At 35.4% G+C, this 16,515-nt stretch overlaps 1 protein-coding gene across 1 annotated transcript in view; it reads left to right on the top strand.

Moving 5' to 3' along the window:
• Positions 1-16,515, top strand: part of LOC149788505 (uncharacterized) — an 89,428-nt gene that overhangs the window by 57,929 nt on the left and 14,984 nt on the right. Inside the window, exons 9-13 of the mRNA XM_089973523.1 lie at positions 182-359; positions 1,634-1,983; positions 7,474-7,762; positions 13,297-13,541; positions 16,295-16,428. Coding sequence (XP_089829649.1) covers positions 182-359; positions 1,634-1,983; positions 7,474-7,762; positions 13,297-13,541; positions 16,295-16,428 — 1,196 coding nt within the window. The remainder of the gene's footprint in view (positions 1-181; positions 360-1,633; positions 1,984-7,473; positions 7,763-13,296; positions 13,542-16,294; positions 16,429-16,515) is intronic.

Below are 16,515 nucleotides of genomic sequence, written 5' to 3'. Positions count from 1 at the left end.
ACAGACGAAATATTAAATCAAATGTTACTGTAACATTTGATAGTAGTCTTAACAGAGCTATAAGTTCAAATTAATGATACTTTGTAATGAAGATCTATAAAATTATTGTTATCAAAGATGTAAAATAAGAGTACTATGACCTAAATAAATGAATTGCCAGCTTTCACGATCTTGTTTTCAGTTATTTCACCAGCACCAGGAGAGGGGGAAAACTACTTTTTTCAAGCGATGGTTGATAAACGCTACAATCGCTGGAAGAGAAGAAGGCAAAAGAAAGAAAAGGTAGTCCGACCGAGGACATGTTTGCCGTTAGCTTACAGTAATACCTCATCATCTTCGGAAGAGGACGTTCGAAGAAGGTTGGACACTCATAAAAGTTGTTCGTAAAGAAGCGAGATGTTTATATTTCCATTTTATTTCAATACGCCCCCCCCCCAATCAGACCGATTTTTATTTGCATAGCTTACCGAGACCAAACTTGCAGTGTGCATCCTACAAGTGATGTGCATGTGTCGCTCAGTTTTATTGTGTCCCTGTGAATTACTATAGAACGATTATCTGAAACAAATTACAATCATGTATGGCGTATGCTTCCAACAATTCTTGAATGAAATCGCAACAGTAACATGTCCTGACATGGACTTAAACGCGTTCAGTGTGGCTCAAATTCATGTCTTTTTTAAACATTGCTTAAAATACTAACTAATAATAATGCTTTCTGATAATCGTGAATGTTTTCATGTTTCTTTTCTGTATGGAAGTCCAGTGTAAGTATTAACATCGTCCTGAAGACGGATTTGTATGATCAACGGATGTTAAGTTTCTTTATACCTCTATATGTCATCTCTCAATAGCGGAATTTCTAAGCCGTAAGAATTTGTCATACACTACGAAACAATATCAACTGCGCTGTCATTCATGTGAAGGCGTTTTGAAATTATGTAACTATTGCTGACATTATCAATATTATAGTCGGGATGCTTAAGGCAGCTTGAAATCAGTATCTCTGTAGGAAACCTACATTAAAAAAGTCGTCAATTCCAATCACTCTCTGTTACAGGGCAGTCTGTCTGTAGGAAACCTACATCCAAAAAGTCGTCAATTCCAATCACTCTCTGTAAAAGGACAGTCTCTGGGTATGGAGCCTACGTTTAAAAAGTCGTCAATTCTAATCACTCTCTGTTACAGGGCAGTCTCTCTGTAGGAATCCTACGTTCAAAACGTCTTCGATTCTAATCACTCTTTGTTACAGGGCAGTCTCTATATAGGAAACCTACATTCATAAAGTCGTCAATTCCAATCACTCTCTGTCACAGTGCAGTATCTCTGTAGGAAACAATCGTTCAAAACGTCGTCAATTTCAATCATTCTCTGTTGCAGTGCAGTATCTCTGTAGGAAACCTACATCCAAAAAGTCGTCAATTCCAATCACTCTTTGTTACAGTGCAGTATCTCTGTAGGAAACCTACATTCAAAATGTCGTCAATTCCATTCACTCTCTGTTACAGTGCAGTATCTCTGTAGGAAATATAAGTTCAAAACGTCGTCAATTCCAATCACTTTCTGTTACAGTACAGTATCTCTGTGGGAAACATACGTTCAAAACGTCAATTCAAATCACTCTCTGTTACAGGGCAGTCTCTGGGTATGGAGCCTACGTTCAAAATCTCGTCAATTCCAATACAGATTTAGACAGCAGAAGAAGCAAGGCTGGGAGGAAACGGAGCTCTGGTAAAGGTAACCGTAAAGGCTATCATCCAAAGATATCTGATGAGGACAAACTAACTAAATTAAATGGCTACGATGCCAGTTCGGAATACACATCGTCTGAAAATGAGCAAGTTCAGGGCAGTGAATCGGATTCTGCTAATAACAGGTCTCATAAAAGCAGCGAGATCAACTTGAATTCAGATGACAACAATTGCCTGGTGATGCAAAAACAGAAACATGCATCGATGTCTACAATCGACGTCACCTCTTCAGGTACCCATATTTCGCAACTCATTTATTATTATTATTATTATTATTACCACCATATAAATCACCATTATCATCATTATCGTCATCGTCATCATCATCAACTGTTTTCTTACCACAGTGCGCACAAAAGACTTTAAACTTACTCCTCGTCCAGTTCTTGTTATTATCTGTTGTCCTATTTCTGTTGGTCGTATAAGCAAAAGCATTGTTATTGTTTAACGTTAGTTGCAGACTTTCTGGTTTTATTGACAATGTTCAGAACTATTTCTAATAACATAGAAAATCATACCTGGAAAAGTGGGTTAGAGTAAAACATTTTAAAACGTTGATTTTTCGAATTCAGTGGCAAGTATGTCGGGCTTGTATTCACTTTTGACGCCACTTTTAAGCGGAAAATGTATGACACCGGTTTGTAACTTCAAGTTCCGATTAGGTTTGAACCAATTTGGCGTGGAGCTTGACTCTAACAAGATATCAAATATATTTGAACACTAGCACAGTACACCACTGTATAAAGCGTGTCTCCTGATTAGCCGACATACTTCTGTTCCTCAAAATGATTTAATCCGAGATGTTTCTATTTAGCTACATATCAAATATTTGTGAAAATGCACTGTTATGACTCTTTGGTCTTAAACTAAATATCAGAAAGATGCAAAACAAACAAGTTATGCAAAATTAACAAATTATTAATTTAATTCTCTAAGTTACAAAGTGAAAATTTAAGAGGAACTTACAGTATTGTAAATCAAATCCGAAGTGATCGTAGATGTCCAAAAGTAAAGCATATTCCGAATGAATTCTAAAAATCTTGCATGTGTTGATTTACCAACAGTCTTGCTCTATCAGAAGGATATGATCCCGAATGTTTTTGAAGGAGTCCTCAACAATAACGAAGTAGTGTTTTACTACGAAAAGTTAATGAGCACTTTGTATTCTATTCAATATTTTAAATAAATGGTTTACGCTTTCCGTCCATGGAAATTCTCAGGATTCTTTTAAGTGGCCAGTCTTGGTGACATATTTGGCATTTCCAATTTTGTCAATACAGTTATTTCTTCTTTGTATTGGAAATGAATCCGTTATGATGATTTATCTAAAGTCATTATATATATATATATATATATATATATATATATATATATATATATATATATATATATATATATATATATATATATATATACATTATCTGGTTTAGGCACAATTATTCATGGTGAACTCCATATGATTCATACTATAATGAAATTGTTTCATATGTGTAAATCAACAATTTCAACGTCACGGTACATGATACTTACTTGTGTTGGAATATCTGTGAAAAGTGCTCATATTCACTTGCATGCTGTTTTATTCCACTCTTTCCATGTGGGTGTAGATGTGAAAGTTTCTGTTTCTGATTCTTTAATATTTCTGAATTCTGGGTTTGTCTGACTAAACACCAGTGCATTGCTTTCATTACGAAACCGTGACCTTGACCTTCACGAAATAAGAGCATTTGGAATAGCGTTGTTTTTATTATGTTGCATATTTTTTGATCTGCAGCAATCAGTAATAACTTGTCCGTGTCCATTCTTCTTGCAATAATTACACATATGAAAAGATAAGGAATCATTTCATTCTTATCAGTAGTTTTATTTCTGAAAGTTGTTCCAGTTTGAGATCTGGAAGTACTCGCATAAGACCGAGATTATTGTTTAAAGACAAACTGCTGAGAGGAAGACGTATTGACAAATGAAACTTTTGTGTCACGGAATATTGTGAAAGATTGCTGGTTTCATTCAAGAGTTATAAAACACATGAAACTGAAATCTTTACCAGAGACCACAAACGTTCCGAAATAAAGTTAATTTAAATTTTAAAGATAATTGTTTAAAATATCTGAAAGATTTTGAAGAAATATGGATCCCGGACCAAATCACAGTTTCTGCTTGGACTCAATGGACTTAAATGGGTATCAGAAACAAGAATAACCAATTAGTTTTGTAAAATCACAAAATAATTTAATTCTCCTGGTTACAACATGGACATTTATTAGGAACATACAGTATTGAAAATCCCAAATAATAAAAACTGTTTTGTCACAAGTAAAAAAATTACTGAATGATCCAAAAGAATTCCAATAATCTTAAATGTAATGATGTACCATTAGTATTGCTCTATCGCAATGATATAATCACGAATGTCTTTGAATGAGCCCTCACTAATCCCAAAGAAGTGTTTAGACCTAAAGGTTAATGAGCACTTTGTAATTCCATAGAATACTTTAAATAAATGATTACTCTTAAATTATATATGAACACAACTATAGACTCTGATCATAGGTTCCTACATACTTATATTTGTATACGAATGAATATTTCACTGACAAAACTCTTTTATATTCGTCCCCACTTGACCGATGTCAGTACACCATTTTTGAACAAAAGATCAATCATAATGGTATGGTATACCAAACTATAAACAAGTCTAGGCCATGAACTTACATTCAAGTAAATATCGTGGCAAAAATCTGGTAGACAATATAATTTCCATTTGATAAACTTAAGTCCTGAACTTAAATCCAAGTAAATACAATTAAATACACACAATATAACTATTCTAAATATTGCTATTAAGTTTCATAGCAAACGTTTGTGAAAGTGAACTAATCTCAGCTCTCGTTATTAAGGTGAATACCAAAGAGTGGTCACAATGACCTGATTGAAGATATAATTAAGCGTCATAGCAAAGATTGGTCACAATGACCTTATAGGAGATATAATTAAGCTTCATACCAAAGATTGGCCACAATGACCTGATTGGAGAGACAAATAAGCTTCATACCAAAGATTGGCCACAATAACCTGATAGGAGATACAGTTAAGCTTTATACCAAAGATTGGTCACAGTGACCTGATAGGAGATATAATTAAGCTTCATAGCAAAGATTGGTCACAATGACCTGATAGGTGATATAATTAAGCTTCATACCAAAGATTGGTCACAATGACCTGATTGGAGAGACAATTAAGCTTCATACCAAAGATTGGTCACAATGACCTGATAGGAGATACAATTAGGCTTTATACCAAAGATTGGTCAAAATGACCTGATAGGAGATATAATTAAGCTTCATAGCAAAAATGGTCAAAATGAACTAATCCTAGATCTTGTAATTAAGCTGCATATCATCTTAAACCTGATTATAGAAAACACCCACCCACCCCATAGAACAACAAACACAGTCAGGTCATTGAGCTGCAGCCTTGTTTACTTAAACAAGGTCATAGAGATCATAGTTATGTTTTAAAAAGTTAGGACGAAATAAATGCTGACAGTGGTGTCTAATGCTGAGAATGAAAAGTGGATCCGACGAACAATGGTAATAACTACACTGTGGTGGTAATTCTGACAATGAAAAGTGGATCCGACGAACAGTGGTAATAACTACACTGTGGTGGTAATGCTGACAATGAAAAGTGGATCCGACGAACAATGGTAATAACTACACTGTGGTGGTAATTCTGACAATGAAAAGTGGATCCGACGAACAGTGGTAATAACTACACTGTGGTGGTAATTCTGACAATGAAAAGTGGATCCGACGAACAATGGTAATAACTACACTGTGGTGGTAATGCTGACAATGAAAAGTGGATCCGACGAACAGTGGTCTTAACTACACTGTAGTGGTAATGCTGACAATGAAAAGTGGATCCGACGAACAATGTTAATAACTACACTGTGGTGTTAATGCTGACAATGAAAAGTGGATCCGACGAACAATGGTAATAACTACACTGTGGTGGTAATGCTGACAATGAAAAGTGGATCCGACGAACAATGGTAATAACTACACTGTGGTGGTAATGCTGACAATGAAAAGTGGATCCGACGAACAGTGGTCTTAACTACACTGTGGTGGTAATGCTGACAATGAAAAGTGGATCCGACGAACAGTGGTCTTAACTACACTGTGGTGGTAATACTGAGAGTGAAAAGTGGATCCGACGAACAATGTTAATAACTACACTGTGGTGTTAATGCTGAGAATGAAAAGTGTATCGACGAACAGTGGTAATAACTACACGGTGGTGGTAATACTGACAATGGAAAGTTTATCCGACGAACGATCGGTGGCAATACTTTTGCTGTAAGATGGTGTGTAACGTTGTCTATCTAACTTAATCTGTATCTGGTCAGTTGAAAGCTGCAGTCAAATTTCTTTGACCTAAAATAGTAATTGTCGGAACAGTAACACCTGTAAAATACTGAAATGACCTGTTTTTATATTCGTGTTATCCTCACTGGCCTTAAACAAAATGAGCTATCCAATTTTAATTATTTCCTCATGTTGAATTTGTTAGCGTTGAGGTTCCCGTTTTGTAACCAAAAATCGAAGATTCCATCCAACCACATTACATATTTTAGGTACAACCCTCCCATCTGACTTCTAAAAAAGAAAGTTGGGCGACGGTTATTCATCGATTTTTATCGCAAGACCTGTAGCAAACCCAGGGTGTGTGCTATTTATATGCACGTCTCTGTAGATAGCTTCCATAGATTTTAGTTATTTGTCTGATTATACGGAGTGGGTGTTGGGAAGATATTTCTCAGCCCGTAGTAATTAGTCGATACTAGGAGTAGACTTCATAATATATTATATTCATGACACTATTGTAGCCTGGATTAGTTTTTGAAATGGACCCTTTCTAATTTCTTAACCTAAGGAATTCTCAGGATATTCTAACGTTTGAGATGGGAATAATTCTTTGCAGTAGGTGATTGGGTCATTTTGGTGGTGCTTGAGATGGGAATAATTCTTTGAATTAGGCGATTGGGTCTTTTTGGTGGTGTTTGAGATGGGAACAATTCTTTGTATTAGGTGATTGGGTCTTTTTGGTGGAGTTTGGCCTGAATTACTCATCTACAGCTTGGAACAGATGATTGATGGGTCATAATACGTGAAGCAATATAACTAATGCAAGCGTCTTGCATATATGGTTACAAAGTTATTTATTGATCTCAAGCCAAATTTGCGCTGGTGTTGTTTCATTCGGTTGGTAGTGAGACCCCTTGCACGTTGCAATACTAAAAGGTGTTGCTTCATTTGGTTGTAGTGAGACCCCTTGCGTGTTGCAGTACTAAAAGGTGTTGCTTCATTTGGTTGGTAGTGAGACCCCTTGCGTGTTGCAGTACTAAAAGGTGTTGCTTCATTTGGTTGGTAGTGAGACCCCTTGCGTGTTGCAGTACTAAAAGGTGTTGCTTCATTCGGTTGGTATTGAGACCCCCTGCATGTTGCAATACCAATGCTCCTTCCAATTTGTACTTTATTCCTGATTTTGTCCTTTGAAAACTCGAGCTAACACTCAAACGTTTCAATGCCATACTCTCTGAAATATGTTACATCTATATCAAGCTTTAGCCGTACGTTTATAAACATAATATATATTTTTGCTGCCGTTTTCCAGCTAGATTTAATATTTTTATGCATTATTAATATATGAACAGATTTGCTCGATGTTCTCGGAAACAATTTATGGCTTCCACCAATCAACGATCAGATGACCTTAAGTGAGAAAAAAACATCTCCGGAAGACCTTTGTCAATCAGATAGAACTGAAAGGTATCTGTCGAGATTAAATAAGAAGAAAAGTGCGTCATCATTAGAACAACTCGGCCTAAAAGAAGCCCTGCATAAGAAAGTACATCGGCAGTCCATTCAAATCACTCGGTCCAAATCAAGAATAACTAAGCAAAGCATATCTAGTTGGAACAAAAATAGTCAAGAAACATCCGGGTAAGTTTAGTTGTCATCTGCTTCTTGGAGCAACACATTCAACATTTAGTTTTTTGTATTCGCTTTGTAAAGAAAATTGAAAGAAACATTGTAACTTCCAAAAGTAATTTCATTTTATGTCCAAACATATCGTTACATATTTTATGCAGATACCGGCCATTTTATGATAGGATCATTCGCGCCAAGGGTGGTAAATTATTGTTTTCACTGCAGATGCTGCTAGTGCATTTCTTAAGTCTCGAAAACCGTTAGCATAATATTTGTGTTTTCTTCACGGTATCATTAAGATATTTTAAAAACGTCCATGAACAGCGTTGGTCATTATTCAGATATTTCCTGACTTAACTGCTCAGCCAAGGTTATTCTCATTACGTATCTATACGACCATTCTGTGAATATGTAATATCCGTTCGTATCTGAGTGATAGTGTTACCGCTCTATAGACAGAAACAGTAACAGGAAAGAGCAAAACCAATACGTTTTATAAAACTTGACAAATAATATAAAATGGAAACGTAAGAGGAAATTACAGTATTATGAAGTGAATCCAAAATAATCCTATATAATTCTATTCAAGTCCAAAATAATCAAATGTGCAGAATGAATTTCAGACCCTCAAATGTACTTATCACAATGGCATTGTCCAGAACTCCTTTGAATAAACAACAATAGTCTCAGATTAATGTCCTAGTCCAATAAGCACTTTGTAATTCCAGTGAATAATTCTAACAAATGTTTCCTTTCAAATTATCTAAACACAACATTAAACACATCTGCAGACTGATTTCAACGTATGAAATAATAATCCAATAAAGGAATGAATCCGAAATAGGAATGAATCTGATTGCTCATTGCGCTCTTTATATACACCTTCAAGAGTCTATTGCGACTATATGTCGCAATATACCCCACGTGACATATCTTCCTACACACTCTGATATTTCAAAATACCTATTCGTGTGACCTAACTTATACATTGAGAAATCACTTAATTCTTTTTAAGAATCTACCTGTACTAACTCCTCCGATGGGAAATAAACACAATCTAGTAAACATGACTTATTATTATTAATGATCGTAAAATCTAAGTTGACAACTATTTATAGATCCTATACAATCTTCACTCTTAATAACTTAAAATATAATATTATACCCGTGAACAAAAATTAGTTATTTATATATTGACTCTAGATGACTATTATAATGTGTTGTCATAAATAACAACTACACATAATAAAGAGAAAATCATATACCAAGAGTTACAAAAATATAGACATACATAACAAAATAACTTGGGCTATCTTGTGTTAGATATATAGATTCTAGTTTTCGGATCAGGGAGGACAATTTGTTTCTCCTTTTAAAAATAGAACTTAATTAAGAGTTTATAGACTTTGTTTATTCTTGTTCTCTCTCTCTCTCTCTCTCTCTGGTCCATGTGTTATGGTTTGGTTTAGTGTTTGTTGCGGAATAGCAGAACTAGTGGGTCATTAATGCGTTGTCCATAGACACTATAGTAGCCAATCCGGGGTATTCAGATGGTAGGGTTCCAACCTTCATCCTTTCGGTCTATAGCCCTCCACGCTAACCACTGAATTGCCGCGGGCAAGTAGTATTATAGAAAAAGTGTTATACAGAGGTAAATGTATGTAATATAAAAGCATTCTTACATGAAACGCTTAATTTATGCTATCTGCTTTAAACCGGTTATCCCGTTTTAATTCGCTTTAAACCGGTGTAGCAGTCCCCACGAATATAATGGAAAACCATTGGACACAAATTGGTGCTGTAAGGTCTATATCCCAGACACCTAATTTTGAACTAATGTTTTGTAAAGTATTCGCACAAAAGTTTAACATATAGGTCAACTGCCTTAAACTATTTCACGCCTTTCTCATCCTCAATTTTTTATAATTCAAAAGCACAGGCACTGGCCCAATCCAACAAAATATAGACAAATATTAGAACCGATTATATTATATGAATGAGTCATGGATTTTAGATTAAGAAATAAAAAAATAAAAAAATAAAAAAATCTAAAAGAAAATAGGAAAACAACAACAACCACCCCTCTCCACGCCCCCTCCCCAAACGAAAATAACAAATGTGAAAAAATAAACAAATACAAACAGACAAACTCCCAAAAGCAATAATAAAAAAAACAAGTAGCACAATTTACCATTATAACCAAATGGTGCACCGGCTGATAAGTGAATAACAACTTAGATAACGAGATAGCAATATATTACAGTACATTACACAGATGATGTTTATTTTCATATAGACCATTAGAGTTGTACAGAAACTACTCTTTTAAACTTGATTGTGATGATGCATTGCAAATATATGAAACAACGTGTAATATAAAACTTTGACAACACCAGTTAAACTGGAGAATATGGTGTACAACAGGTGGATGTGGAATAAATTATCTATTTATGTTTAACGCAGTTACCATGTAATAAAGTATTTATTCTAACAAACAACACTACAGATCTAGAGAAATGTTCTCTGATGAGTAAATATCTTCCAGTTGATGACGTCATCGTATTACAGGCGCTGAAGGGTGATTACTTCTTAACAACAAAAAGGAATTAGTTTACTGGGTTTTTACCTTTTACATTTGGATTACTTAATTCGGATTGCATGATGGCTTTAAAGAAAATTAGGTTTAGCAAGGAAATCAAGCGTCATCGAAGAGAACGAGGTGCTAGTTACGTTAGAAAGTCTAAAGTTAGAGGTAACAAGAAAATAACTTGGAAATAACCTGAAAGAGACTTACAAATAACTTAAATGTTTCTTGAAAATACTTTGAAGGTAACTTGAAATAACTGCTTAAGAAAATCTTAATTTCGTTGCAAAATAAATGGAAGGTGGCGAATATAAAACTGACCATAATGTAAAGATTCCTAAATCACCAGGGAAGGTAAAGCCACAAAGATAAAAGACCATCACAAAGTTCAACTGGATGAACAAATTGAAAACGTTCGAGAAAGCATGGACCATCGAAGCCTTAAACGTGCTTCGATAGGACTGAGAACGGACTAACTCACATGGCTACAACATATATTGGTGTATAGCTGACATAGTTGTTGCTGCAGGAGTATGCATTTTATATTGAAAACAAACACACCTGTAGTAATCAGTGTGAGTGACTAACAAGATACATCAAAATAGTCAAATCAGGTAAATCTTTTAATGAAGAAAGTTAATCCATTTCCAGAAATACTTTAGAATAATGGTGGAGTCCGGAGCATATTGAATAATACTAATGTATTTAAGTGTGTCTAGAAATCCGTAACAATTATATATGCCCGGGTGGTCCAAAACATTCAACACCGTGGGCAACAACGACCAAAAAAAAAAAACCACAATTCGTGGTCCATATATGCTAGATATTATAGTAATTATACTATAATTATAGAACTGACTTTTATCGAGCTCGGGCCACAAAAGAGAGCAGAGGGGCCTGTAGTTGGAAGACTCTGACCAATGCAATGACCATGAAGTTGCTTCCATGCTCATCGCATTAACCAGTTAGAGCACATTTTGATTTTTGTTTACAAAATGATGAATATTTTGGTTAGGCCGGTGACTCAGAAAATAGCTTGATATTTTATATAACATTTTGAGAAATAAGAATGTATATGGCTTATTGTTAATTAGGGTCAAATATGCATTTGACCCTAAAGTTAATGCTTTGTGCCAAATGTTTCAAAAAGCTGTCAAACAACAAATTATATATTTTGAAAATGAAGCGGCTGTGGTGTCGGTTTGTCAGTAACATCTTTAAAAAAAATGCTGGGACAGTCAGTGGTCTTCTAAATTTATGAAGAAAAAATAAACAAAAGGTGGTTAGGTTGTCCTAAAATCTAAGATGTACGAAAAACTCGGTTAGATTGTGATTAAAATCTTATCGAAAAGGCCTTTAAATTGGGCCTTTAAAACCTATTTAAACAACGCTGTTAAATTGGGCCTTTAAAACCTATTTAAACAACGCTGTTAAATTGGGCCTTTAAAACCTATTTAAACAACGCTGTTAAATTGGGCCTTTAAAACCTATTTAAACAACGCTGTTAAATTGGGCCTTTAAAACCTATTTAAACAACGCTGTTAAATTGGGCCTTTAAAACCTATTTAAACAACGCTGTTAAATTGGGCCTTTAAAACCTATTTAAAAACGCTGTTTAATTGGGCCTTAAAACCTATAAAAACAATGCTGTTCAATTTGGGCCTTGAAAACCTATTTAAAAACGCTGTTAAATTGGGCCTTTAAAACCTATTTAAAAACGCTGTTTAATTGGGCCTTAAAACCTATAAAAACAATGCTGTTCAATTTGGGCCTTGAAAACCTATTTAAAAACGCTGTTAAATTGGGCCTTAAAACTTACGAAATCGTTGTGACATTGATCCTTAAGAATTTATTAAGACACACGCTTATTCATTCGGGCTTTGTATACAATTTTAGTGGATAGGAATGGGATGATCAGGGAGATTTTTTTTATTATTTAGCAAAATTGGTTCGTAGCCGCATGACTGTTGAATAATCGCGGAAACATTCTAAACCTGTTTAAAGCGGATTAAAACTGGTTAATCGTTCAAATTTAAAGGCTATATTATTTTTGCCCAATACCCTTTCATCATCTAACTAAATTTGCAGAAAATCAGAAGTTATGACCTTCACTTTGATGGATGTCTATTTCCGTGTCTAGCATATATAAAACCCCAGTTTTATTGGTCCGGTCTGATGTTGTGGACTAAATTAGTACTAATTAGTTACATGTTTACCTAGTGACGTGAGCGTTTTGAGAACAAGATTCGTTCTCCCCAAGATAATAAACATGCGCTTGGGGTATTTATGTTTCATAATTTATCATGTTTATCTGTTATCATCTTTTTTACTAAAGATGTATTGGTCTCGCACAAAGTGAGACATCGTCTGGCACTAACATCTAGGCAGTCTGAGTACTCGCTCAGCACTTTGCTTTGCCCAAACTCCAGCTACTTACAGGCCGAATATATACAGCTGTATGTGCCAGGCTAACTGTTAAAATATCATATGCGAGCACGACCCCCTAAACACACACACACACACACACACACACACACACCCCTCAGATTACCCACACTACTTTCGACGTCTGTGGTTTCCTCAGGGTTTATTTCAGTTTACCCAAACAAGAACACCAGCAGAAATTTTTTCGGGGGTCGGGTTGGGGGACAAATATTGATTGCTCAGCTGTTAAGTTTTTAGATGTAGGTTAAAACATTTTTAGAGGTGAAATCCCGTGGGGCGGGCAAGTGCCCCCCACTCCACCCCATGTCCTTGTGTGCGGGCGCCTATGTACCCATCCATTGTTGACTTCACGGTACGTGTGGTGGTATCTGCAACTAACATACTATGACGAAGTATCTGAGGCCCAGGTCGTATAAAGGTTTATTTTTACTTGCTGTTGGAGGAATATGATTTACAGTTTGATCCTAAGTTTTGTTATATAAAAAACGTTGATTACAGTTTTTCCTGATTTTTCTAGCTCAAGAATGAAGGAAGGGAACTCGGTGCTGCAGACGATATCCCGCTTCCGTTCGAGCGCTTGGATTGACACAAGAATGAAATCTGAGACACTGAGCAAGATGTCTTTTATCGTGCCGACACGCAGGCGTCTGGAATCCTACAGCCAGGTGTCGAAATCTAGAACAGCGACAGTCGAGAAAAAAGACTTCTTGCCGTCTGCCTCTATGCCGTCAGCCTCTATGCCGTCAATAAAAGAAACTTCTGGTAGCAAAACTTTAAAAGATCTTACGTAATAATGTTTTTAAAACAAAAATAATGTTTGGAAAAGATTATTTCTGATGTTTTTGTTTCTAAGGGTGCAAAAGCGATATTATCCATGCCAATAATGACTTCTGTCCATAAATTAATATAGTTTAATTTAATTATTGACTTTAACAGCAGATTAGAAAATGAAAAACTATTTAGTCTTGAATAATGAGAATAACACGCTTTTTCAATAGATATCTATGGACAGCCTACACTGGCTACTCTGGCCACATATCCCTGGATTAGCGAATTTTTTTTTTACACTAACCACAGAGACAACGTAGTTCCAGTTTTATTAGAATAAATAATCTTCATCCCAAATATTTCCATGGTAACAAGACTCCTATGCAACAATGTTATACAATGAATATAATTAGGCTTAGGAAATAAAAAAGTAGTAGTAGTAGTAGTACTAAGTTAAACAAGTATTTTTGTAACAAAATATTATAGCAACATTCTTCAAAATCCACGTAATGTTTATGTCTACTTTTTTTTCAAAAAGTGATATACCGTATTCAACCAAAACCATTGATTGTTCCGTATCCTAACCAATTATTGATTGTTCCGTATCCTAACCAAATTATTGATTATTCCGTGCCCTAACCAATTACAGATTGTTCCTTATCCACACCAAATTATTGATTGTTCCGTATCCTAACCAATCCATTGTTCCGTATCCTAACCAATTATTTCTCGTTCCGTATCCTAACCAAACCATTGATTGTTCCGCATCCTAACCAATTATTGATTGTTCCGTATCCTAACCAAACCATTGATTGTTCTGTATCCTAACCAATTATTGATTGTTCCGTATCCTAACCAAACCATTGATCGTTCCGTATCCTAGCCAAACCATTAATTGTTCCGTATCCTAACCAAACTATTGATTGTTCCGTATCCCAACCAATTATTGATTGTTCCGTATCCTAACCAAACCATTGATTGTTCCGTATTTCAACCAATTATTGATTGTTCTGTATCCTAACCAAACCATTGTTTGTTCCATATTCTAATCAATTATTGATTGTTCCGTATCCTAACCTAATTATTGATTTTCTGATATTAGATCTTGTTAGTGCACTCAGACATAAACATTATTCTTAATTTAAGCATTGTTCTTAAATGGCATTTCCTCGTTGATCTTCAAAAAACCTTTTTCAATACGCATGATCATTTTTGTGGTACGGTAACTACTAATTCGTGATACGAATTATTGTAGTATCATAACTTTTTATGTTGATCGTATCTTTGGATTGACATTAACAGTATCACAAAAAGAATGTGCATTAAAAGAGAGCCTGAAAGAAAAACAAAAAATGAAATGTCTCAATATGTCATTGGTACATCACTATACAAAATAATCTCAAAATGTCATTCGTACATCACTGTACAAAATAATCTCAAAATGTCATTCGTACATCACTGTACAAAATAATCTCAAAATGTCATTCGTACATCAGTATATACAACAGAGAATGTGTTATCATTCAGTCAATGAATTCTTTCGTAGTAAATCGCACAGGCGAAACTTTTGTACAATGGGATCCATCATGATATACATTGTTAAAATGTTTGTACAGTGGGATCCATCATGGTATACGTTGTTAAAATTTTTGTACAGTGGGATTCATCATGATATACCTTGCTAAAAGTTTTGTACAGTGGGATCCATCATGATATACGTTGTTACATTCAGCTCTACCTGACTAAATCAAGTTTGGTTACAGAAGTTAATAATTCTGAAAGATTTATATTTTGGCTGAAAGTTTGCGAACACATTATGTTATGTTAGATAGTGTATTGTTTTAAGACAGTGTATTATGATACAGTGTATTGTTTTAAGACAGTATACGTGCAAAGAATAATAGAATCTATGGTGGCGTTTGCACAGAGACAAGGAAATCCCAGTGAATGGGGGTTACACTACTGATCTCCCCACAATGCTTTGCGGAGACGACATGACTGAGACGACCGGACTGAGATATCAAAAGCAAGGTTAGAACAAAGCAAGATTTCTCTGTCGCATAGCTGAGAATATCACACGTTTTCCATATATTCAAAGGACGCGATGGATGTTGATTGTATCCAGCGGGAGGTTGATTGATGTTAGAATCGACAGATGTAAGGTGTGCAAAGGTTACTTGGTAAAAATAATTTCAACCATAAATTGAATAGAAATTCGAAAATAAACGCAACTCACAGTCGAAAATAAGTGTGTGTGTGTATTTGTGTGTGTGCGCTCACGTGTGTGCGTGTGTGTGTGTGTATGTGTGTGATTTGAATATTTAAAGTGGCTTTAACAATCATTCAGTCATATCGCAGTATGTTGCAGTTTTTAGTGATGTCTAGCAGTGGGGCATCATGTCGCAGACATGTGGCATCATGTCCCACCCAGTCACATTATCCTGACACCAGATCAATCAGTCATAACACTAACCTCTTACTGCTGAGCGCCAAGTGAGGCGGCAACTAGTACCATGTTTATAAGTCGCTGGTATGATTCTTCCAGGGTTCAAACCCGCGACCTCCTGCATCCGAGTCGAACTCTAACGGCTTAGGCCACCTGAGCGGTCAGTCTAAAATAGGTACATGTCCATTACAAAAGGTAAATAATATACTGAAATACAGTTTATCATCAAAAACATCTCAAACGCATTTCTTAAAAACGCGAGACTCTCTGAGGGATAACAAACGTTAAAAATATATTACAGATAAATCCAATGCGTCAGATGAGAAACCATATCTGCCGATGTTGATACAAAACAATAGAGACCAGACAATCCCGAAATTAAGAAATCGGCCGGATGTTGTGGAGAGACAGGTGTCCAGGCCAATCATTAATCAGGTGAGTTGTTTGTGTCTGGCGGCAGATACATTTTTGTTACCCATTCAATCAACCCTCCATTGTTGAATCAGACGCTTCTATGAACAA

This window comes from Sinohyriopsis cumingii, chromosome 11, assembly GCF_028554795.1.
Source record: "Sinohyriopsis cumingii isolate HCF-2022 chromosome 11, ASM2855479v2, whole genome shotgun sequence".
Lineage (NCBI taxonomy): Eukaryota > Metazoa > Mollusca > Bivalvia > Unionida > Unionidae > Sinohyriopsis > Sinohyriopsis cumingii.
This window is presented reverse-complemented; position numbering and strand designations above follow the sequence as displayed.